Source organism: Durio zibethinus, chromosome 18 (assembly GCF_047325235.1).
Source record: "Durio zibethinus cultivar Kanyao isolate XHJ-2024 chromosome 18, ASM4732523v1, whole genome shotgun sequence".
Classification (NCBI taxonomy): domain Eukaryota; kingdom Viridiplantae; phylum Streptophyta; class Magnoliopsida; order Malvales; family Malvaceae; genus Durio; species Durio zibethinus.
In genome coordinates, this window is record NC_143179.1 from 14665935 (window position 1) to 14690727 (window position 24793).

Sequence of the window (24793 nt, forward strand, 5' to 3'; positions counted from 1 at the left end):
ATCTTTTGATTTCTTATGAAATAGTCTTGCAATAGGATTTAATTTTTTATCTTTATTAATTCAAGATTTATTTTTTCTCTTGATGTTGATGAATTGATGAATGTATTGTGCTTAAAAGATATACATTGATTCTTAGTTCATTTATATTTTTGGTCAAGATATGTGCTTATATGATGATTGGTTCAACTTGACATTCATACTTGTGAATTAAAAGTGCTTAATTGTTTATTTCTTAATTTGTGAAATACTTTTGTGATATACTTGCTCTTGTGCTAAATTGATTTATTAATTTTTCGAAATATTTTGGATCTTGTGCTTAATTGTTTTATCCCTTATTTTTTTATTTTGATTTTAAATTGATGAACTACTTATTCTTAAATGATAGATATTGTTGGTTCATCTATTGCTTTTATCAAGTATGTGTGCTTATATGACAAATGTGATTTTTCATGACTTGACATGGTTGCAATATGACTTAAGTAAATAAATTTCTTATGATGCTTACTTTTAGCTTAAGTCATTATTGATTATGGCATATAGTTTGTGTAGATTTATGCTTTTGTGCTAAAATTTTCTTGAATATGTTTTTGATGATAAATATGTCTTCCTTGAGTTATTAGTTTTCATATGGCCTAAATTTATTTTGACATATTCTTTGATGATTTTTTTGAATATATATGATTATTGAATATGTCCTTTTTGTGTTCATAAATGATCTAGAAAGATTGATGTTATGCACATTATTTAAGAACTTTTACTTTAGTGCTACCATTGTGCTATATGATGTTTATTGTAATGAATGGTCTATAGCTTTAGTTAATATTGAATGATTTGCTAGCAAATTGGCAACTTATGCTTAATGAGCAAAAGTTTCTTTTGCCTATAACGACTTAGAATATGGAATTCATATTCTAATAATTAGTATAATTTTTATCAATTGATTTTCTTGATTCTTTTAATGAAAATTCTTTGTCAAGAAATTTTTCTAAATCTATGCTAGGAGAACTTGAAATGAGCATTAATGAGCTTACATTTTTTAAATTTCAAATGGAACAAGTAAAGCAAGTCATCTTCATCAATCAAGCTCAAGTACATCAAAGACTAGCTCAAATGATGTGGAATAGAGGATTCAAAGCCTCACTCAACTACAGTGAGCACAACAACATAGCTTGACAAGGATGAAAGTAATTATATTAAATCTATGCTATGTGCCTATAATTTATAATGTTTAATGCATGATTTGATAAATGCTTACTTTGATATATGCAAAAATGAGATATTATTTTTGAACTTACGAACACTTTGAACAAATTAATCACCAAGCTACTTGATAGAATTTATCTTAATTTTGTTAAATGCTAGGATTGATTGATTTACTTTCGTTAATATTCATACGTAGTTCTTGATTGCTTTGATTAATAGTTTTTATTGCATAAATATTTGTTTGAATCTTTAGATATGGATATGAGTTGAATATATTGATTTTTTGATCTTTCAATTGCCTTGACTCATGGATTATGAACTTCCAATTATGAAATTTTATATACATGTTCATTGATTGAGATTATTGAGACAGCATGTACCACAATATGAATAAATGTTTGTTTCTTTTTCGGTATATTATTATATGTGGTTTGAAATGTTTTTGCATATACTTGCATGATTTTTATTGAAAAATATGTTTGAATTGTATTTATGTACTTGCATATGTTTAGATTAAGAATATTACTTTGCATTAAAATAATTTGAATAATTATGCTTTTATTATTTCTTTGCTATAGCATATATGTTCATCATGTTTAAAAAATTATGCTTATATAATCTTTGTTAGGACATGATGATTGAATCTCATTGCTCATTAGTACTCATGCTTTATTATATACATATGAGCTTTAGGTTCTTGTTTGGATAGGATAGCTTATGAAAGATTACTATTATCATTTATGTATGTATTGAATGAATCTTTCATATGCTTGAAGTATGTGTGCTCCATGAAAGTTGTTGAATAAAATTGCTAACAAATGGTATCAAAATTACTAAAAGATTTTTTGAACTTTCATATATGCTTATTTATGTGCCTATCCTTAATATAGGTTATACCTTTTATGCAAAATTATGTGTGCCTTAAATTGATTAATCCTTATTTTGAAAAGGAGGAGAAATCTTAGAATACAATTTTGCTTGATTTGTTTTGTGATAACAATTGTATGCTTTGTGATAATATATCTTTAACAGTTGGTATCTTTAACAATTGTTATGAGCTTGTATGCATGTGCTTGAATTTATGCTTAATTGCTATTGATGTTTTAGGTTCTAAGCACATCTTATGATAACATGATTTATGAGTAGGTTGCATATCATTTATTATCCTTTTGCTCATAAATTTCATGTGATTAAGTTGAATGAATGATTTTGTACTATAACATTTTAATTGGATACACTTATACTTTTGTCCTTGAATACATGCATGCAAACTTCATTGTGCATATTACACTTGATTACATGTATTCAAAATACTCTTGATATTATTGGTATCAAGCATTTTGTCCAATGCCTTAAATTGATCTCTCCATCTTTTGAAATGACAGAAAGGGAGAAAGTTTAGAGATATTTCTTCTTATATGTTTATAACAATTGATATAAGAGCTTAAACATTTGGTATAAATAGCATCAACAAAAAGGAGGAGAAATGTTTCATGAATATATTTGTTAATGATGCCTTTTTGTATTTATTTGCTCATTATTATGCTTATGCCTTTTTACTATGATAAAAAGGGAGAGAAATATCATATGGACAAATTTGCTTGTGCTTGACATGCATATGTTTGATTATGCTTATTTTATATATTTGATTAACATATGTTTGTTGAGTTGTGTTGGATTAGGATGCATAAATTGAGGGAGAGTTTGGCGAGTTTGCCATAGATTGTTTAAAGGGGAGTTTTTCAAAATCTTAAAGAAAGTTTTTTTTTTATCAAGCAAATTTATCTTTAAGTTTTGTCATATCAAAAAGGGAGAGATTATTAGCCTTGAATTGATCTTTATTTTGAAATGACAAAATATTAAGCTAAATAAGCTTGATCAAGATTTTGAAAAAATTTATTTAATACATGTTCTTAAGTTTTATATTTTGATACTAAATAAATAATATGTTTTTCATAGTGTAAACAAACCTTTCTTTGCTTTTATATTTCTCAAACCAAACCTATATTTAAAGATTGTTTATTTAAGCTTAAATGAAAGTTTTATTGTTGTTTTTAAAGTGAACTTATTCATTTTGGACTTGATACAATTTTGATAATATTGGTTTTGATAAATAGATTAATTTAAAAAAGTTGTTTAACAAGAATAAAGCTTTTCAACATTGAACTTGTTTTATTTTGCTATATTAATTCACAAAGCTTTAGTATTCGAATTTTATATGGTTGAAAAGCTCTTTGAGTCTACTTTCCAATAAATCAAACAAAATCAAAATTCACATTTTCTAAGAACAAATTTTGAATTTTTACTAGACACTTTACAATTATCTAAAAACTGCACAATAGGTAGTTTTAAAATTTCACTATAATTAGTACACAATGAATTAGGTGATGAATTTTACATAGATAGAAAGCCTTTTAAGTTTAGTTTCTAAATCTTCAAACAATTTTTGATTTGGAATTGTATAACTCAAGATATGATCAAATTAGTGAGTAGAGTGCAAAAAAGAAGACAACCATCCAACTTTGACAGGATTGATCCCCTTAAGGAAAAGATCGATTGATTTTTTATCCAAAATGCAAGTTTGTACTCCTGGTTGAAAAAAGAATTGATCACCCTATGTAGGGGATCAATCACCCCCTTAAACCAATCGATCCCCTCAATGAAGGGATTGATCGGGTAATGCTTTTTCAAACTATAAATTAGTTCCAAACATGAACCAATTGATCCCCTCATTGAGGGGATCGATTGGGTCTTCCCAAAATCACTCCAACTGCTAGATTTTCATGCTTCCAACGAGCATTTCTTCATCCAAACCTTCCCCAATGACTAGTTCTTCCAGTTCTTTATATATTGGTCACTCCAACACAACAAAAAGATTGATGAACCAAAAGAGGAAGAGTCAACAAGTTATATTTTTATTCTCTCAAAGAATCAAGAGTTGTTAGAGCTTAAAAGTCTACATCTTTTGTATTTGTTGTATCCAAATTATTGTTGTTGTTCATTCATCAAATTTCTTTGTACTTCATTAGGCAAACACTTAAACTTTGAGAGGTGTTTTAAGTTTGCATTTTTATAAGTTATTTTATAATCAAGAGGTGAGGTATCTTTTTAAATTTATGGGGACTGAGAGGTTACTACTTAGCCTAGAAAGTATGTTGGCCTTGAATTGATCAAGAGTTTTGAGTTGACAAAATAAAAATTTACCTAACTTGAATCAATCTTTTCTAAGCTTAAATTAAACATTTTTTCACCCTTCTATCTTGTCAAAATCCATTTGAGAGCCAAAATAAGTCAAATTCTCAGAACAAAACCTGATTAGTGCAAGTTTTGATAGAAATGATCGATCTTCTAAGGGAAGGGATCGATCCCCTCCTTACTAGATCGATCCCCTAGCAAAAGGGATCGATCCTGTTTTCTTCTAGAATCAAAATTCTTCATGTTTTGGCAAAAACCAATCGATCCCTTCCTTGTAAGGATCGATTGGTTGGGGTTTCGAACTGACCAAATCGATCCCATCATTCAAGGGATCGATCACTTTTTTATACAAAAAGTTTTCATCATGCAATTTTTTAAAAAAAAGATTGATCTCCCTACATAAGGGATCGATCACCTAAGACAATGGATCGATCCCTTCTTCAAAAGATCGATCAGTTGCTCAAACAAAATGCTCCCCAAGTCTGAAAATCCAGAAAAGGGATCGATCCCCCCACATAGGGGATCGATCACCTAAAGAATGGTCGATCCCTTGAATGAGGGGATTGATCGGGTAAAGTTTTTCAAGCACAAAATCGTGCTTCCTCCAACCTGAATCAATCGATCCCTTAAAGGAGAAAATCGATCCTCTGAAGGTCAGAAACTCCCAATGGTTATTTTTTGTCTAAAATTTCTACAAGTTTGAAGCATTAAATGCATTCCAAGAGCTCTTAACTTTTTCTTACCTATAAATCAAGCAGTCAACTGCAGACCAAGAGTAACAAGAGCTAAGAAAACTTATTGCTATTCACCTACCAATTTGCTTAAGCATTCAAAGCTATTCCAAGTCAGAAAAGTGCAAAATTCATATCAGTTCTTCTCTATTTTCTTGTCTAAACTATTATGTACTTTAAATTAGCAAACACCCAACCTTTGAGAGGTTCTTAGAGTTTGTAAAACACTTTAAAAATTTTGTATTGTGAGTTTGTAAGCTTAAAGGGGAGGATAACCCTTAAGAATGTGTAGTGTTGAGTTTGTAAAGCTTTGAAAAGCTTGGTTGTAATCTTCAAATTATAGTGGATTGAACTCCTTGACAAGAGAGGCTAAAAATGAGGACGTGGTGCCTAAGGAAGGATCGAACCTTTATAAATCTTGGTGTTAAATTCTCTAACCCTATCTCTTATTTACTTTCAATTATTGTGCTTATTTGCTTAGATAATCTATTTGACTAAATTTGTGCTTATTGAATATTATTTTTGAAAAATCCATTAAAACCAATTCACCCTTTTTTTTGGTTTATTCCAAATCTTTGAGCTAACAAAGTAGAGAGTGTAAGGTTTCTATCTTAAGCCTTAGAAAAAAAAAAGATATGATTATAATTTCAATTCAAGATTAGTGGATTAAAGTCTTGATGTGGATAACTAAGAAGAGATGACGTAGATGCCTTGTGGAGGAAAACCAAACTCTATAAATCTTTGTGTTTGATTTCTCTATCCCTATCTCTTTATTTTCATTGTTTATTATATATACTTCTAGATACATCAATTTATTATTATTTGTATTATATTTTGATTTTTTTTAATTTCCATTAATTATTTTGAAATCATTGTTTGCTAAAGAATTTAAAAAAATCTAATTCACCCATTTCTTAGATCACCATCTTACCTAAAAAGTTATAGCTAATAATGAAGGCGCAACTCTATTTTCTTATTTTTTTAGGTAGCACAGAGCCTCGTACTAAGTGATAGGTGGACATAAAGGGCTTCAAAAAGCTTTCTTGGGATACCTCACCCATTGGGCCTCGACAAGTTCGATTGCTATACATCAAAATTTGATTCATCATGGGATACCTCACTCAGATAAACCAATATATCGAGTTTTTAAAAGAGACTGTTGGACCTCAATGCACCTGAGGGATTCAAACTTACAACCTCACTTTGATACCAATTTTCAAGATCAAGTACTTACCACTACACCAAAAGCTATAACTGATAATGAAGGCGCAGCTCTATTTTTTTATTCTTTTTGGTAGTGCAGAGCCCCGTACTAAAAATAGGTGGACATAAGAGGCTTCGCAAATTTTTTTTTGGATACCTCACCCATTAGGCCTTTGTAGGTTGGGTTGCCCTACACCAAAATCTGATCCACCATGGGATACCTCACCCAGATGAATTGACATACTGAGTTCAAATCCCTAATGAAGACCGTTGGACCCTATAATCTAATAATCTCCCCTCCAACGACACCTAGAGGAGTTAAGCCTACAATTTCACTCTGATAGTAGTTTTCAAGATCAAACGCTTACCATAACACCAAAAGTTATAGCTGATAGTGAAGGTGCAACTTTATTTCCTTATTTTTTTGATAGCATAGAGCCTTATACTAAGTGATAGGTGGACATAAAGGGCTTCACAAAGCTTTCTTGAGATACCTCACCCATTAGGTCTCAACAGGTTAGGTTTCTATACACTGAAATTCAATCCACCATAAGATACCTCACCTAGATGAACCAATATACTAAGTCCCTAAAAGAGATTGTTGGACCCCATAATCCAACAGCTTGAAATAATACTTGCATAAAAATAAACTTATAAAACATGAAATAGGGTAATCATTAAAACTTGTAAAAAAAAATAGAATGCTTGATTCAAATTTTAAAATAAAAAGTATGCTTGCCGTAATTAAGAAAGGAAAAACAAGAATTGAAACATAAAACAACAAAATAAAAGATCTTAGAAAAAATATTTTTTTGAATTGAAAAAGAATTTAAAGAAGAAAAGTTTTGTTATTGACAAATTTGTCACCTAAGCTAATAACTAAACTAAAGAAATAAAAGAATTAAAAACTAAAGAAATAAAATAATCAAGAACTAAAAACTAAAAGAGAGAAGAAAAGTGAGGAATGTGATGATTGAATAGGGTGAATGCCTTCCCTATTTATAGAATGGGATTTGGCCAAGGGGGTATGGATTACAGGACTTTAATTCAAATTCAAATACTTGGTGATAGAGCTCATCTTTATCTTCTAATGAGGCCTAGTTGAATGTGACTCTTTCTTCTTGGGAATGCTTAGTCGAATGGGGTCTTTAGGATGCAATCTTAGCTTTTGATCAATTCTTGATTAAATCTTGACAAATCTCCATTCTTGGATTCAGCTAAGATGGATTTTAAGAACAAAGATTTGAATTTCATCCAACTCTTAAAAAGATAAAGTCCTCTTTTAAGCAAAACTCTTCAAAGCTAAGCCAAAGTGTTATGATCATTTTAAAACTCTCCTTGGCTGAATGTATCTAGTTTCCATTTTGGTAAAAATTACATGAAGTCCTTCTTGAATGGAGTCTTGGCTAAATGGAAGAGATAAAAATACATGTGTATGTTTAACTCAATCAAAAATAGTTTTTCTTAGATAAAAATAATTTTGGCTGATCATGTAAGAGTGTATGGTAGCTTTAAATATCATATGTGTGCTTGATCTCCTCGTGAAAATGAGCTAGCTAAGTACAATGCAGAGTTCCTATGCAAGCATAATTCCTTCATAGCTAAGTAAAAGAACCATCTTGGATTAAATATTTTTTGACTGAACATGTTGGAGTTCAAATAAGCTTGAACTTGCATGCAATCCTCCTTAGGATAAAGGTGGTTGAATATGGTACATCATGGGAGAGTCTTTGTACAAGTGGAACTCTATTTTGGCTACATGGATGGATGAATGTGGACCAATGTTGTTCAATTATGAGCTTTCAATATTAGGTAAAAAATGCTCATTGCATGCTTACATACATGGCTTGCCTAAAAATGAAGTCCATGAGCATAAAACCCTAAAATCATAAAAACAACATAAAAATTTCAAAAATCATCCAAAATTTAAAATTAGCACTGATTTTAGCATGTAAAAACACTATATAATTAGGTGTTATCATATACCCCATACTTAAATCTTTACTTGTCCTTATGCAAAACCTCAAATCAGCAAAACTAAAAACATTATACATATTAACATAGTGAAAATTTACATAAAATTTCTATCATGTATTATTGCATAATACAAAAGTAACTATAAACATAGAGTTACAAGAATTTCCTTAAAAAACAAGCTCTCAATATCTTATGCATATAACTTAAGTAAACAAAATGCAAAATACTTCCTCATATTTCAATTTAAAGATAGAATATATTTCATTCTTCTTCTTTTTTTCACTAATATTAGACTTACATACTTGACTCAAGATTAAAAGGTCTTTTAGATTTGTAAAGTAAAGCTTGGATCAAGTTAGGAAAAATAAAATTTTGGGCTTAAAACCTTAAGCTTATTTTTTTTTTTAAATTTCTTGGACTTTGAAAAGTTGAGAGCTCTTTTAAAACTTTGATTTATGAGGCATCACTTTATTCTTCTGTTCACGACATAACTTTTTCTTCTTTTTTTTTTTGGAAAATTAACCATTTTTGGCTTTTATTAGGCTTTGCCTTTCATTTTGCCATTTTTTTTTCATTCATTCATTCCTTTCATCTCCCTTTCTCCCAAATACATAAACATATCCATACATAAGTAAGCTAGGTAAAATAAAAGAAGGGATAATAATAATAATAAAAAAGACTTTTTTGCTTATTATGTGGCTAAATAGAAAGAAAAAAATATATAATAGGCTCAAAATAAAGGTACTAGGGATGCATCATAACAAGGTGGCTTAAAAAAAGCTCAAATGATCTAAAAAATGCCTAGATCATCTTTTGAGTCAAATATAGTCTAGGATTTCAACTCTATAGTTAAGTAGGTGAATTTTAAAGCACTTATTCATATCCTCAAATATCATGTAAATCCACATCTTACAAATTTTCACAAAAATCATAGCATTTCATGAAAAAAAAAGAGTAAATGCACAAAAATCATATCCAAAGAAAAACATACTTAAGAATTTCTTTCAAGTTTTCCCCATATTCATAATTAAAATTCACATCATACTTTGGTCATTCTTGAAAATTATATGCAAATTCAACTAAGTGTGCATAATAATGAAATCTAGTATAGCTATTTGATTTGAAAGCAAAGATGGGTTAAAATTTTCAAAAATCATTTAAGTTTAAAAATCATTCTTCCCTCCACACTTAAATTAAACAATATATCAAAACAAGGGAAAAGAAATACTCCTTAAAATTTTGCTTAAGGCCAAATCTTTACTTGCATGAGATATCCTCATTGCTTCACTTTTTTTCTATCAAAACAAACTCAAACAAAATCATCAAACATACCTATCCTAAAAAAAATTTTAAAAAATAAATCATTAAAGTAAATTTTGGGTTACTCCCCAAATAATTCTAGTTTTGATCAAGCTTGACCACACTTTTTTTCTAGAAGGGTTATGTGATTACCCCACACTTAACACCAAAATCTATCCATTTAATGGTATTTCTTTTTACCATATCTCCATCAACAGACTTTAATTAGTAGTGTGACTCAATTATTATGGCTAGATCTCCCACCGCTAACACTGTCATCATTACTGCTAGACTATGGTAAGTAAGCACTAGCTTTAATATCAACGAAAAAAGTACAATATAACTATAAAGTTGATTTCGAAGATTAAAGGTTCCTCTATGTTCGATTTAGTTAGAATAATTGGCATGTTCTCATCATTTTCCTTAGGCTTAATAAGAGGTGTTTCTAAAAGCTCAAGCACATTTTCAATAGAACAACCTTAACAATAGGTTTCTCCATCTTATTCAATTCCAAATCATGATCTTTATAAGGTTGGGGAACTAGTAAAGGTGGACTGTAAGGATCAAGCTCGACTTTAGTGGCACCATTGCTAAACTCCTTCAGAATGCAAATCTCAAAACTGATTCTACCTTCATTGTATTAGGAAATCTTGCACTTTCAACATTTTTTCAGCTTCTCTCCTAACATATGTTAGCATCATAATAGGCATCTTATTGTCTTACTCTTATTTGGCTATTTCCTCTTCTTAGGAATCTAGATCTTTCTCAATTTCCTCGTAATTATTTTTTACCTCAAATTTTATACTTACCAAGAGTGCTCTTACAACTAGGATAAATTCTTCATCTTCTCTTACAAAATCCATATAGTCATCATCATCCTCATATGAATCTTCTTTTTTATCTTTTTCCTCATAAAGTACTTTCACCAAACTGAATAGGTTCGCTGCTATAAGCTCATCTATTAGATCTTTATCATTATCATTGAAAAAATAAATCTCTTCTTCGCTATATATGTTTATATTGTTCAATACATCATTGCCTTGTTTCTTAGGGTTTGACTTGGTATTGCTAAGCAAGGTTTTTAATGGGTGATTGGCTATGGCTTGAGCTAGTTAACTTATTTAGGCTTGCAAGTTCTCAACGTATGCAGCTTGGTTTTAGATTGTTACATTGTTGTATTGCATTAATTGGGTTAGTATCTTTAATTTTGACTTCTTTTCTTTTCTTGAGGTGGATTGTATGATGGAGGAAAGAATTGTTGAGATAAAGGGTTCATAGGGTAGGTTGAGGTATATATAGATAATGGATCTTGACTGTTTTTCAATGCATAACTAGGATGATCCTTCCAATCTTTAGTGTAGGTGTTTGAACAATAGTATGATTGGTTATCTTAACACCTATCACTATAGTATTGCCCCCTATAATTATGACCACTATAATATGTACTCTAAATTGATTGAACATGTCTAAGATTATGTTTTTACTCAAGAGCATATACCTATTCAGTTAAAAATGTAAGTTATGAAGATATGGCTACAAATGCATATTCGTCATACCTTTCAAAAGTGCTCCACGGTCAAGAAGTTTAGTATGGTGGTTAGATATAGAAATACTTAAAAGTCAGCTCATCATAATTGCCAAAGGTTTTGCCTCATACAATAAAAATCTGACATAACAAAAAAAAAAAAGGGAACAAATTAAAGCAAGTAAAAGTAAAAAAAAAAAATTATTTAGATTACAAAAGTTTATGAAATCCTTATTGATATTGAAAACATAGTTATAATCCCCTGTAATAGTGCTAAAAGCTTGATTGCTGCTTTTTTTATAGTCTGTAAGTGCATAGATCAAGTAATAAATGAAAATATTTTAGTATTATCTCCTCAGTTGTAATTGTTAGGTTGCTCTTTAAGTACTAATGGTGAAAGCCTAAAATCTTATATCTAAATAATTCAAAATTAAGGAATTGATTGTAAAGTAAAGAAAAGAACAATATAGGCTTAGATCTCACTTAACCAACTATCACTTGGTAAGCAAAAGATAAGAGCCAAAACAAGATCTTAACAAAAATAAGTGAAAACTTGAGAATAAAAAGAAATTGGTATTATCAAATTGCTTGTAAAGGATTGAAATAATGCTTGCATAAAAATAAACTTATAGAACATGAAAGAGAGTAATGGTTGCAACGTGTAAAAAGAATAAAATGCTTGATTCAAACTTTAAAATAAAAAGTGTACTTGTCGAAATTTAAGAAAGCAAAAACAAGAATTGAAACCTAGAACAATAAAAAAAAAAAATCTTGAAAAAAAATTACTTCTTTGAATTGAAAAAGAATTTAAAGAAAACAAGTTTTGTTATTAGCAAATCTATCACCTAAGCCAATAACTAAAGTAAAGAAATAAAATATCTAAGAATTAAGAACTAAAAGAAAGAAAAAAATGAGGAATATGATGAATGAATAGGGTGAATACCCTCCCTATTTATAGAGTGAGATTTGGCCAAGGGGTAAGGATTACAAGACTTTAATTCAAATTCAAATACTTGGTGATAGAGTTCATCTTCATCTTCTAATGAGGCCTAGCCAAATAGGACTCTTTTTTTTAAAGAATGCTTTGCCGAATTGGGTCTTTAGGATGTAATATTAGCCTTTGATCATTACTTGATTAAATCTTGGATTCAGCTAAGATGGATTTTAAGAGCAAAGATTTGAATTTCATCCAACTCTTGAAGAGATAAAGTCCTTCTCCAAACAGAACTTTTTAAAGCTAAGCCAAAGTTTCATGATCTTTTTGAAACTCTCCTTGGTCAAATGTATCTAGTCTCTATTTTGGCAAAAATTACATGAAGTCCTTCTTGAATGGAATCTTGGCCGAATGGAAGAGATAAGAATCCTTGTGGATGTTTAACTCAATCAAAAAAAGCTTTTCCCAGATAAAAACACATTTGGCCGATCATGCAAGAGTCCATGATAGCTTCAAGTATCACATGTGTGCTTGATCTCTTTTTAGAAGTAAGCTAGCCAAATACTATGTAGAGTCCCTATGCAAGCATAATTTCTTCATGGCTAAGTTAAAGAATCACTCTTGGATTAAATCTCTTTTGGTTGAACATCATGGAGTCCAAATGAGCTTAAACTTGCATGCAATCCTCCTTAGGATAGAGGTGGTTGAATGTAATGCATCATGTGAGATTCCTTGTACAAGTGAAACTCTATCTTGGTCACATGGATGGATGAATGTGGATGAATGTGGTTTGGCTATAAGCTTCCAATATTGGTTGAAATTACTCCTTGCATGCATGGCTTACATGAAAATGAAGTCCACAAGTTTGAAACCTTAAAATCATGAAAACAACATAAAAAAATCTCAAAAATCATCCAAAATTTAAAATTTAGCACTCATTTTAGCACGTAAAAACACTATAATTAGGTGTTATCAAAGTGTACTCTTTTATGCTATATATAAGAATTCTCTTGCTTTGTTAATTCTTATCGTTTCTCTCGTAGCCATAACCCAAGTCTCACATTATAAGCTTTGTAAAGTCCTTTTGATTCTAGGTATGGCACTAGCCTACATTAGTGAAAAAAGATATGAAAAACAAACCTATGGGATTTGACCATCATAATTGGAGATAATGTTCTTATAATTTTTCTCATTTAGAATAAATCAAATGCCAATGTAAGATTAATATTGCACAAACACAAGAAAAATCAAATTTGAGTTGGAGTAAATTCTTGCATTGAAAGCTAAACTTGTATGATATTTTTGTTTTTCTTTGTGCCGTGTATTTTATGCAATCTTTGAGACAGTATTGAGAGTGAAATTTGGTTATACATTCATTCTTTTGTTCTTTAATTTATTTTTTTGCTCAAGGTCTAGCAAATTTTAAGTTTGGGGGTATTTGATAGGATTAAATTTTATACAATAAATATAACTCTTTGACTATATATTTAAATCTCTTTTAATTGTGATTTTATTTGATTTTATATGTAGGGACGAGACTTTCAATTGAATTAGATAAATAAAAAAGAAAAGAAGTCAAGTCCGAGAATTACTCATATAATTGGAGTTGCTGTAGGACTAGAAGATATTTATCCTTTATCATAATAGGATTTGAACACTTCAAGCTTTAATCAAAAACTGCTGATCAATCTTCACTATAAATAGAGTTTGGGACAGAGGAGAAAAAAAATCAAGAAATCAATAGATAAAAAAGAAAAAGAGAGAATGAGCAACATTAGGGATATAATTTGGAGAGAGTAGCTGCTTCATATTAGTGTTTATCTCTTAATTTTGTTTTGCTTAGGCTTATCTTTTCTTATTGTTTTTCTTCTCAAATTTTATTTCTTTTCCTGCATCTTAGGAATTTTACCAACTTTGGTTTTGGTTTTATTTTGGAAGACTTATCTTTTTTATTCACTCTTGTTATTTATTTTTTTATAATTTTCTTTATGTTAAAATTTTTATTGATCTTGATTTTTAATTTAGGCATGAATTAAATTTTAAATCTAAGATTTCAGTGTAGGTCATACCATAAAGCTTGATATTTTTCCTCTTTTTGCTTTGTTGTCTTCTCTTAGATATGTTGGTTATTCTATTTGTACTTGATATGCGCAAATAATTGGCCACCAATTATTTAGTTGAAAACTAATTAGGTGATTAATAACCATTAAGGAACCTTACGGGGAAATTGATGGAAATTTTAATGAACTTGGGAAACTGATTTGAAGATCTATACTAAAATAGATTAACATAACCTAAAGCAACTTGGGAAAGGGATTTAGGGGATGCTAATGCAACTAGGAATAAGAAGTTAATATTCAACCTTCGTTTTAATTAAATGGTTAGTAACCTTAATGAACTTGGAAAAAGGGATTTAAATGTCCAGACTAAATAAAATAACATGTGTATGTGTGAGACAAGAATATAGTTGCATTGCATGTGTAGCCATTAAAGAAAGCTTGTATGTAATGAATCCTTGTTAGATTACTCACCGTAGCAATATAGGAGTTAGCTAGGAAGGGTATGTTTAAATGACCGTCGAAAGATGCTAACAGATAAATTAGTGCTCTTGGTCAGTAATATAATTAATGAATTTTAATCAAAGAGAGCGGAGTAAACTAAGTGAAGTTGAGTGAAATTGTAATCTTAAATTTTAGTCATTTTGAAATTCTTTTTGTTACTTTATTTATTGCCTTCAATTTTTTTGCTAAATTTTTTTTTTATTTTACTATTCAATTAAATTTTAGTCATTTTGTTACTTCATTTATTGCCTTTAATTTTTTTGTTAAATTTTTATTTGTTTTTACTATTCAATTTGTTTGCTCACTTTAAAATTTTAGTTGGTCAGATAAAATCAGAGTTAAAATAATTTTAATAATACATTTTCAATATCGCAACTGTACTACATGTTTGAACTTGAAAATTTTTTTGTTTATATATTGATGGATATTTGTAGTTTTTACTTTGTAATATTTAATTTTAATATGAAATGTAACGTTGATTCATGAATTTGAACTATGTGATTATAATTTTTATTTATGATATTAAAAAAATTATTATTTTAATTATACATTTTTTTGAAAAATTTTAAAATCTTATATCAACCCTAGACCACACCGAATTAACCTATATGGGTAATCCACGATCTTAGAGAGCTGTGGTCATCGTGGATTGACCCTCAGTTAAAAATTTTCAACCAATTCCATATAGGTGGTTTGTGATCCTTACTTTAAAAACTGCCCACCTGTACATGCTCATCCCTGCTAAAAATCCAGTTGAGCAAATCACTTTTGTTATGATTGTAATTAGAGTTTGCAAAACTACTCCGAACTCAAAAATTCGTTTGAATCGGTTTGTGTTCGAATTGTATTCAATCAAAATTGATAAAAAAAAAAATAATAAAAAATTGAGATCCGAAAAATTTAACATAAAAAAATTACAATATGAAAAATTTTAAAATTGACACAATATTAGTCCCTCATAACTTAAATCCGTAATGATCTAAATTCAAAATTGGTCCAATCTGAAACTCATAAAAATCTAATTATATCCCAAAAACCCAAACTATAATTATATGATTTTATTTTAAAAAAATAAATAAAAGATAGATATTTTTAAATAAAAATTTTAAAATATTATTATTTATAATTATTCAATAATTATATGAATAATTTATTATAAAAAATTAATATTGCATTTTTAAATTCAATTATGAAATAAATTAATTTTGAAACCCATTAAATATGAATATCAAATGATTTTTAATACTATTCTTATTATACTTACAATAATTATAAAAATAAAATAAAATCATTAATTTTAAATTTTATTTCATTAGAAAAATAATCAATTATAATATATTATTGATTTGTTTTAATATTAGATAAAAATTTAATAAATTTTGATGTTTACTTGATTTACTAATATATATTAAAATTAAAACTACGATGACGATAGAATTAATTATTACTAATATAAATTTAAGTATAATTTAGAAGTATATTATAATAGTAATAATTTTAATGCAATTAATTTTTGTACTTTATTGATATTAAGATTAATTATATTTAACTACACTTGTTCAGTTTAAAGTTATTAGTAGTATACTAATTAATTTAATAAGTCTACCATTCAATATTCTAATTAGATATTTGATCAATTGGTGCATATCCAATGTTATTATATCTATGTTAATGTCAAAATATCAAATTTCTGATCTTTTAATAATATTTACTATTCAACTTTGTGAAATTTGGTCGATTGATGTAATGCTTATATCCAATGTTATTATGTTAATATCAATTGGTGTATAAAAATTTTCTAATTCAACATTCTAATTGAACATTTAATCAACTATTGAATACGATTATATTTAATGTAGTATTGTTAGTATTATAATTCATAACACTAAAAACAAAATAGATATAAGGTTGAACTAATTAATTAGCTAATTATTCATATTAAATATTTTAGTAAATAATAATTTATTTTTTTAATAATATCTATTATTTGGCATTATAATTGACCGATTGGTAATTGATAAATATACTTATATCTAATGTTAATATCAAAATGATCAAATATTAAAATTAAATCAACATTATATCAATTAATTTTTACATGTCATGGTTTTTTAAAAATTTTAAATATTGATTATTATGATTAAACCAATTAATTGATAATCTTTTAATATCTATTATTTAGCATTTTAATTGAACATTTAATTAAATCAGTGTATATGATTAGATCTAATGTAATTATATAGGTATTTTATTTATTTCCAAACAAAAACAAAATAAACGTTAGAAAAATTCTTGAAATTTTAAAATGTGTGTTAAAAAATTATAATATACTGACAAAAAAGCTAATAAAATAAATGAAAAAAAAGTTGTACTAAGTGGCTAAGGTCAAGTGCCTAATGGTCAATGGGTCATTGGATTAAGACTTAAAGCTAAAAAATCATTTATATAAATATTTGGTTTCATTTATAATTTGTTGAGTCATTGAAATGATTTTTTTTATGTAGCCCAATGGTTTCGATCCTTTACTTTTTATATGTTAAATTTATGTATTTATTTATCTATTTGAGCTTATAAACTATATTAAAAAAAGTTATGAATATTATTAAAATACAAAATTTTTATATAAAAAATATTTATATAAATATTTATAAATTTTTTAAATTTTAAATTTTATTATGTCTATCATATTTTTATTTAATTTATAACAAGTAAAATTATTTATTACATTTGAAATTATAAAAGGGTCTATAGTTTATAGATTTTCAAAATAATTCGATTTGTTTAAGCTCACCCAACTCGAACCAAATAAAATCTGAATTAATCTAAATTCAAAATAATTTATATTTAAGATGGTTTGAACCCGAAAAAACCATAATCTAAAATTATCCAAACCTAAAACAATACAAATTCAAAAAAAAAATTATAATTGAAATAATCCAAATCTTAAGACAACCCAATTCAAAATTATCTAAACTCATCTATTTGCCACCTCTAATTGTAATATCAAAAATCTATTCCCTAAACGTTTTTTACTTTTTTGATATAATCACTATATAAAAAAATACTGTAGGCTACTATGAATCGGCCCCTCGTATACAAAATTTGTGTTCGCCCACGGATATTGCCCATAACCTTGAATTGCGAATATGCAAGCAACAGCCACGAATGTCCTCCACTGTTTTGATAGTAGGTCAAACCTTTATTTTCCAGACTTTCCAAATCAAAGTTCAAGTCCTACCCAAGAAAACCCTTTTTTTTTTTTTGGCTTTATTTTGTCCCCATCATCATGGCATATTCATGAACTAGTAAAACCAAGTAGTGAAAAGATCCAAGATGTCAATAAATCAACCACATAAAGCAAGGCATTTTGTGACAAGCAGAGGAAACGTAAAGTAATTTCATGTGAAATTCAACTATAAGTGTCTTATAAAAGCATGAATCCATAGTATATTCAGCAAATGCATGATGCAATTCATTTTATTGGTTCCTAGTGGAGGAATTATGAGGATGATTATTTAAATTAAAATGTCATCTACATTTTACTTGGTAGAGGGAGATACTTAGTATGTCGGCCTTGAGCAATAATTTTCCCAGTATTTTTCTTCCTAAGTTCAGCACTGAGAACAGCAACAGTCTTCCCAACACGCAAAGCCCTTGCTTCTATCTCAATTTCCTCCTACATAAGCAAAACATTATGCACATTCACAAAAGGCTTATATATTATTTCACCAAAGGTTGCTGAAAAGAACCCTAAATCAGAAAAATTACCTTTCTTGCTTCTACTCCTATTTTAATCTCCACAAAAGAAGAAAACAACTCATTTTTTTTTTTTAAAGCAGACAAAAGAAAAGACGGCAATACAAGATACTAGGTAGTTGAACTGGTTTTCTTTTAACTTTTGCACTGTAAAATTCATAACGTTACAACACCCACCTCTCCCATGGGTCTTTCCTTTTTCTTTTTGTCTTTCTGCCTTGTCCAAGATAGTGAAACACAAGGTGCATAAAGAAGACCATGATAATATATTTCATTGAATATTTTAAATGTGTATATTAAAAATTCCAAGAAAAGTTGAAAAGGATAGCACTTAACTCTCATGATGATGAATTTCAAACACATTTACCATAGAAAGAAGATAGAAAGAAGATAGAAAGAAAAGAAATGTCCAACAAACAAAAAGATTCTAAGGACGCTTCGGTATGAGTCATTCCAAGGCACTAAAAGGGGCCTCTTTTTCTTATATATTTGAGGTTACCAAGGCTTAACCTCTAGTTATTGGAACTAAAAGTCCAGTACACTATCAACAGGCCATACGATTTATCTGTGGTATTGCACATTGTGCCACATAACAATTAGGAAATGTGCAGCAATCTCGACAATCTACAGTTGATGGCCAAGAAAAACTTAGGTGAGGTTCTTTAGGTCTAGTTCCTATGGTTCCACATTAAATTTGAATAAACAAAAGCTAAATTTGGAAATTAAAACCAATAGATTGATAAAGTTTAATGAGAAAATCAATAATATATAAAAAGTTTATTAAATTTAGCATCTAGGCACAAATTTTTTCGTAAATGTTTATTGATAATTCTATAATTTTATAGAATTATTGTAGTCTTTTAAGGTGAATTTTTGCTTAATTCTCAAGAAAATGAAGAAGATGTACTCCTAATTAGTGAAAATTCTCATGTGTAGGAAATTTTATTGTTTCGGAGGAAAAGGAATGAATTTAAAAGATTTAGAAGCAATTTGGTGCAATTTGGAGGTGTTTTAATCTCAATGGCCGAATATTGTGCTAGAAGATGTAGTAGCCAAGTTTGATAACTTTTGAGCTGGAATTGGAGTTGATTTCATGTGCATAGGAGATGGATAAGTTGAATTTAAGTCATGTTTTAAGTGTTTAAAATGCCTAATTATTTCCTCAAGGTAATTAAATTGTGCAAGGTCTTGCAGAAAGTGCAAGTGAGCTCGATGGGACGAAAAATTATTAGGTGCGGTTCGGAGGCTGTTTAGGAGCTGAAAAATAGCTGATTTTTTGTTCCAAAATTATTTGCTGAGTTGGCATTTTGAAGGTCTCTCATTAGCTGAAAATGTGTCACAAGGATCACCAAAATTGAAGCTCAAATGAAGTTGCAAAGAGGAAGATAGGCAGCTTGCCGAATATGTAGAGAAGTTTAGTGGTGCTAGTATGAACATAAGTGAATGCCAAGAGTTGCTGCTGACTTGGATTTTTGGAGGCTTCCCATTAGTCCTTTGAAGATGCATTTGGATCTAAGAAGTCACATTTTAAGCATGACTTGAAGAAGAGGATCTAAGATGATGCACACATGTGATTTCTATAAGGAATTTGCTGAGTTGGAAAAATCTCTCCAATGTGGCTGGTGACTTGGCATTTTCAAGGGAGATGATTGGCCATTCTAGATCAAAATTTGCCTATAAATAGAGGACATGGGCAGCTCCAAGGAGTGGAATTTTCAGATTTCATTTTTTTCATTTCATTTTCTTTTGTAATTCTCTCCAGGCAGCTCTCTCTTCCTCCATAAAGAACGGCCTGTTTGGATGAGATTTTCTTCATTTTCTTGTACATTTTCCTTATGTTTACTTACATTTCAAGTTCATTTTCAGCCATTTAATTGTTTTTTATATTTTAATCTTGTTCTTTACTTCAACTCAATGCAATTTTCTTTCAAGTTCAAATGTTGTTTTTGGTTTCCTGTACTTGAGTACTTGCGGTTTTTGATGCTTTTCTTTATGATTTCTTTGTGCAAAAATTCTGAGATTTTACACACTTGTTTTTGACTCTTAAATCAAAATTTTGAGTTCAAATTCAATTTATGTTGAGAGCACTAGAGTTTAGAAGTTGTGGTTTCCCTGCTGGCCAGGGGTGGTGGCTGCAGTTTGGCTGTAGATCCAGCTGATCCATGTTGAGTTTTGATCCATTTTCTCTTTTGTTTACTCTTCAATTGCTTTCTTTACATTTCATGCAATTGCTTTGTGATTTTTGAGTTTAATTGCTGTTTGGTTATGTTATTCTCTGTTCAGTATTTTCTGTTTTATTGAGTTTGTTATCTTTGTCTCTCAGCTGATTTTCTTTCATGATCATGCAATTTACATATTATATTTCATGTACCTAAGTTTATTTTAGTTCAATTTCTTGTTTGATAAGCTTGATGTTTGATTTAGTTTGAAGCAATTAAATTTCTGTTTTGTAGATCTATTTTCGATTCTTAACCTTTACATTCAGCTTTGTTAGTTTTCATTGCTTTAATTTTCAGTGTTCATTAGAACTACTTCATTTACATACTATTTCATTGATGCACTTACGAATTTAGGTCATTTACATACTTGATGCATTCATTTTGGTTTCGGTTTCGGTTTTCCTTAAGTGTTTGTAAATAAATTCTGTTTTTAGGTTAATGTTGTCCGATTAGCTTCTTGCATTTCTATTCATGTTCATTTTCTTTTGCTGTTCATTTTGTGCATTTTTAGCTTAAGTTTGCTTACTTTAGTTTGATTGTTCAATTGCTTGTTTAATTTCTTGACTTAGCTTACTTGTCTCGACTTGCTTTTACTTGTTTTACTTAAAATTTACTTGCATTCCTTAATTTAGATTACGTATTAGATCACTTCTCTTTAAATAATTGGAGCCAAATACAGTCGAGGTGTTGAACTTTTGTAATTAGACCCAGAGATAACTCAATCCTCATGGGATATTGCTCACTCTTCACTATTATTACTTGGTACAATGTCTTGATCATAGTGAGGAGTCATGAATCCCATCGAATATGTACTAGAGTTAATCTTAGCATACAAATATTCGTATCATCTTTAAATTATAAAATGCTTTTTGTGGGATAAAACCATGAGGTCTAATGGGCAAAAACGGACAATACCTTGCAAGTTGATGTAAATCGTGACATTTGGTATCAAAGCCAGCTCTGGGGTACTAGCAATATGCCACCACCCTAGTTGGAGTGGGGAGGATGTCATGGTCTTAGAGAAAAGCCATGAATCCAACATCAACTGTGTACTACGATTGGTCTTGGGATATAAGTGTTTACACCACTTTCAATTTGTGAAATATCTTTTGTGAGACAAAACCATGAGATTCAATAGGTCAAAATGGACAATACCTCACAAGTTGGTGTTAAACCATGACAAACAACCTATGCACTTCAGAAGTTAGCCATCATTTATTGAATGAGAAAGACTTTGTTAGAATTTTCTATTAAAATACTTATTCAGAAAGGTATCAAAACTTATTTGAAATTTTGTATACTTCAAATATGTAGTATTAGCTAAAAAATATATGTAATAAGATCTATCTACCAGTTTGGTTTTCAATTTTAGTTTTTATTATATTGTTCTGAAAAAAAAAATACTTATGAACCTGACTTAAAGAATCTTAACAAAGTTTTGCCTGACTGGCCAGGGTTTTGAAAAGGTATAACACCATTATTTATGGTAAGAGTACCTCTCTAGTACCATCCACACACTCAGTCAACCCTCTTTTAGCTTTTCCCTTTAATTTGACCATCAAAGAGGGAACACCAAAGCATACTCTAGTCCCCCTTTTAGTGTTTCTTTGTCTTACAAGATCTCTTACTCTCAGATTAGGTCTAGATATCAGGTTCACTCCTCAATAATAACAATCTATAGTGTTTTAGGATCTAACACCAGCGAAGATTCCCTAATTCACATAAAGTTTATTTCCAATATCAAATTTGTTCATTCAAGATTGTCTACCATGAAACTGACTAAAACTCAATAAGCAGTGGAAAAAGTCTCAACAACTCAAATGGTATTGGAATAGAAACTCAAAAGTTGCAAGCATAGTGTTAACAAAACTGATAACCTGTCAGAAACACAACATCATGAGCAGCAATTAACAATGGTACGACAGTTGCTATGTAGAATTTCAAACCAGCTTCAAATTATTGTCTATCTATTAACCATATAAAACGTGTGTGAGCAAAGGCCTTTAGTTTTTAAAACAAATTATATAACACTAAAACTCGGAAGTATCATATTCTAAGCATCTACACTTATAATATGTTATAAACACAATCAAATAGGCAAAGAAAGATTGAAGAATAATAAAATATATGTGTTTAAATATTGAATGCTTTACGAGGAATTAAGGGTGTGTTTGGTGCCCAAGATTATGATAGGATAAAATAAGATAGATATTATAAATAAGATTAGATTAAATAATCTTTTGTACCAAACATGACCAAAGTTTACAATATTATATTGATCAACAGGCAATTTTATCTAAACAACAATGAAAATGTGCACATGCCAGTAATTTTTTATTATTTTTTGAGTAAACATGCCAGTAATTTTTTTTTTTGAAATTATAAGTACATGACAACTTATAATCATAATCAAATATTACATCCATATATAATATATCATTGAATAATCAATCAACAAATTAGAACAAATTAAAATATAACTAAACAATCAAACTCACACATAGTGACAGTTGGACCTAAGACCTCCAAGTTCTAAAGCCTCCTCCTCACCACTAAACCAAAGCCTCATTGGCAGAAGGCCTCATTGGCAGCAAGCCAATAATTCGTCAACTTAACCATTTTCTTTTTTTTTTTTTGAATTTTTTTTTCATTTTTGTGAATCAATTAGAGAAAGAGGAAATAGATAAACTAAAAGCAGGAGAGGATACTCACATCAGCATAAGCAGCATCCAAGAAAGAGACATTTATCTCAACTGAAGATCCAGGGAAGGGAGCGCCAACAGTGTATATTGCTGCTGAGCTAACCAAGTCCACAAGTGTCACTGTGACCCCACCATGCAAGGAATTTTCTCCGTTCTTTGCACAATAAAAAAAAAAAAAAACCCACAATCATATAAATATTCTCTAATTGGAATGGAACGATACTCCTAGTTTTGATAAATTGCTTTTCTGAGTTTGAAATACCCTAAATTGATGATTCATAAATAGAAGCATCGAATTACCAGCAGACGAGGGGAGACTTTAAAAGAGCAAACGACGCGACCGGTTTCGATGAGATCAACGCTGAGACCATGCATGATTAGGCTTTCGAAGAATCTGAAAGGCACTCCGTCTCCTTCGATGGTGGTTGAATTCTCTATGTATCCCTTCACTTTTTCCACATCCATCCTCTTAAGGCCGCCTCCGATCTCAATAAATCCACTCACTTGTTAGTTACAAAGTATTTTTTTCTTAATCCCAACTTCCTTTGTTTTTTAACAAATATATATATATATATATATTAAAAATTAAAAAAGCGCAGACACTGTCATTTTTCCAGGAGATGACAGCGACATTTGAGTAGGTGATTGGAAACTCATTGTGGAATTACAAAAACATGCGTATATTATAAATTTTTATTAATTAATGCTATAAAAAAAGTATTTATTATTAAAAAAATTTAGATATGGTATTTCATGTTGCTTTATCGTATAAAATATTATATTTTTATGATATTTTATATGAAAATTATGTGTCATAATTTATATCAACATAAAAATATAAAATATAATTTTTTTATTTTATTTATTTATTGTGTTTTTTAAATTTTAAGTTATATTATCTCTGTATCTTTTATTCAAATTATTTTTCTATCATATCACTGTATCATATCACCGTATCATATTTTAATTTATTAAGTCTAAGAAAATTAAAATTTTAAATTCATTCGAAAAGGAAATTGATACTGTTTGACTCACTAATGGCCACTCTAGAAGAAAAACGAAGTCTTGAGTTATAAAAAATTGAGGTTTTTGGTAAAAAAATCTCAATTTAAATAAGAAAATTTTGAGAGAATTTAAAAGATAGGAAGAGAATAAAAATTTTAGAAGAATGTCATATATATATAATTTCACAACCTTAAAATTCTTGTATAGTTTGTGGAATACTTTACAAGAGCTCAATTGTTAGCTCGTACTATTAATTTAGATCAATCTGTAAGTGCACAAGTCATACAAATAATAATACTAATTTTTCGATCAAGATATTATCACATAAAAATTAAGTAAAAAAAATTTTAAGCTAAATATCTATTATCCCTATATCATTTTAAAGTTGGTTTAATAAAACAAAGAAAAACATGGTATTAAACTAAAAAAAAAAATCAAACAAAGCATGTAACACAAGTACGTATAAAATTGTAAAATGTAAAC

At 29.0% G+C, this 24793-nt stretch overlaps 1 protein-coding gene across 1 annotated transcript; it reads right to left on the reverse strand.

The window, feature by feature from the left end:
• Positions 1-18010: 18010 nt before the first annotated feature.
• Positions 18011-23860, reverse strand: LOC111299700 (uncharacterized). The gene is made up of 3 exons (XM_022895079.2): positions 23606-23860; positions 23316-23459; positions 18011-18304 (listed from the first exon to the last, which is right to left on the reverse strand). The coding sequence occupies exons 1-3, from the start codon at positions 23768-23770 to the stop codon at positions 18161-18163; spliced, it is 453 nt and encodes a 150-aa protein (XP_022750814.2). The 5' UTR covers positions 23771-23860; the 3' UTR covers positions 18011-18160.
• Between the last annotated feature and the right edge of the window lie 933 nt (positions 23861-24793).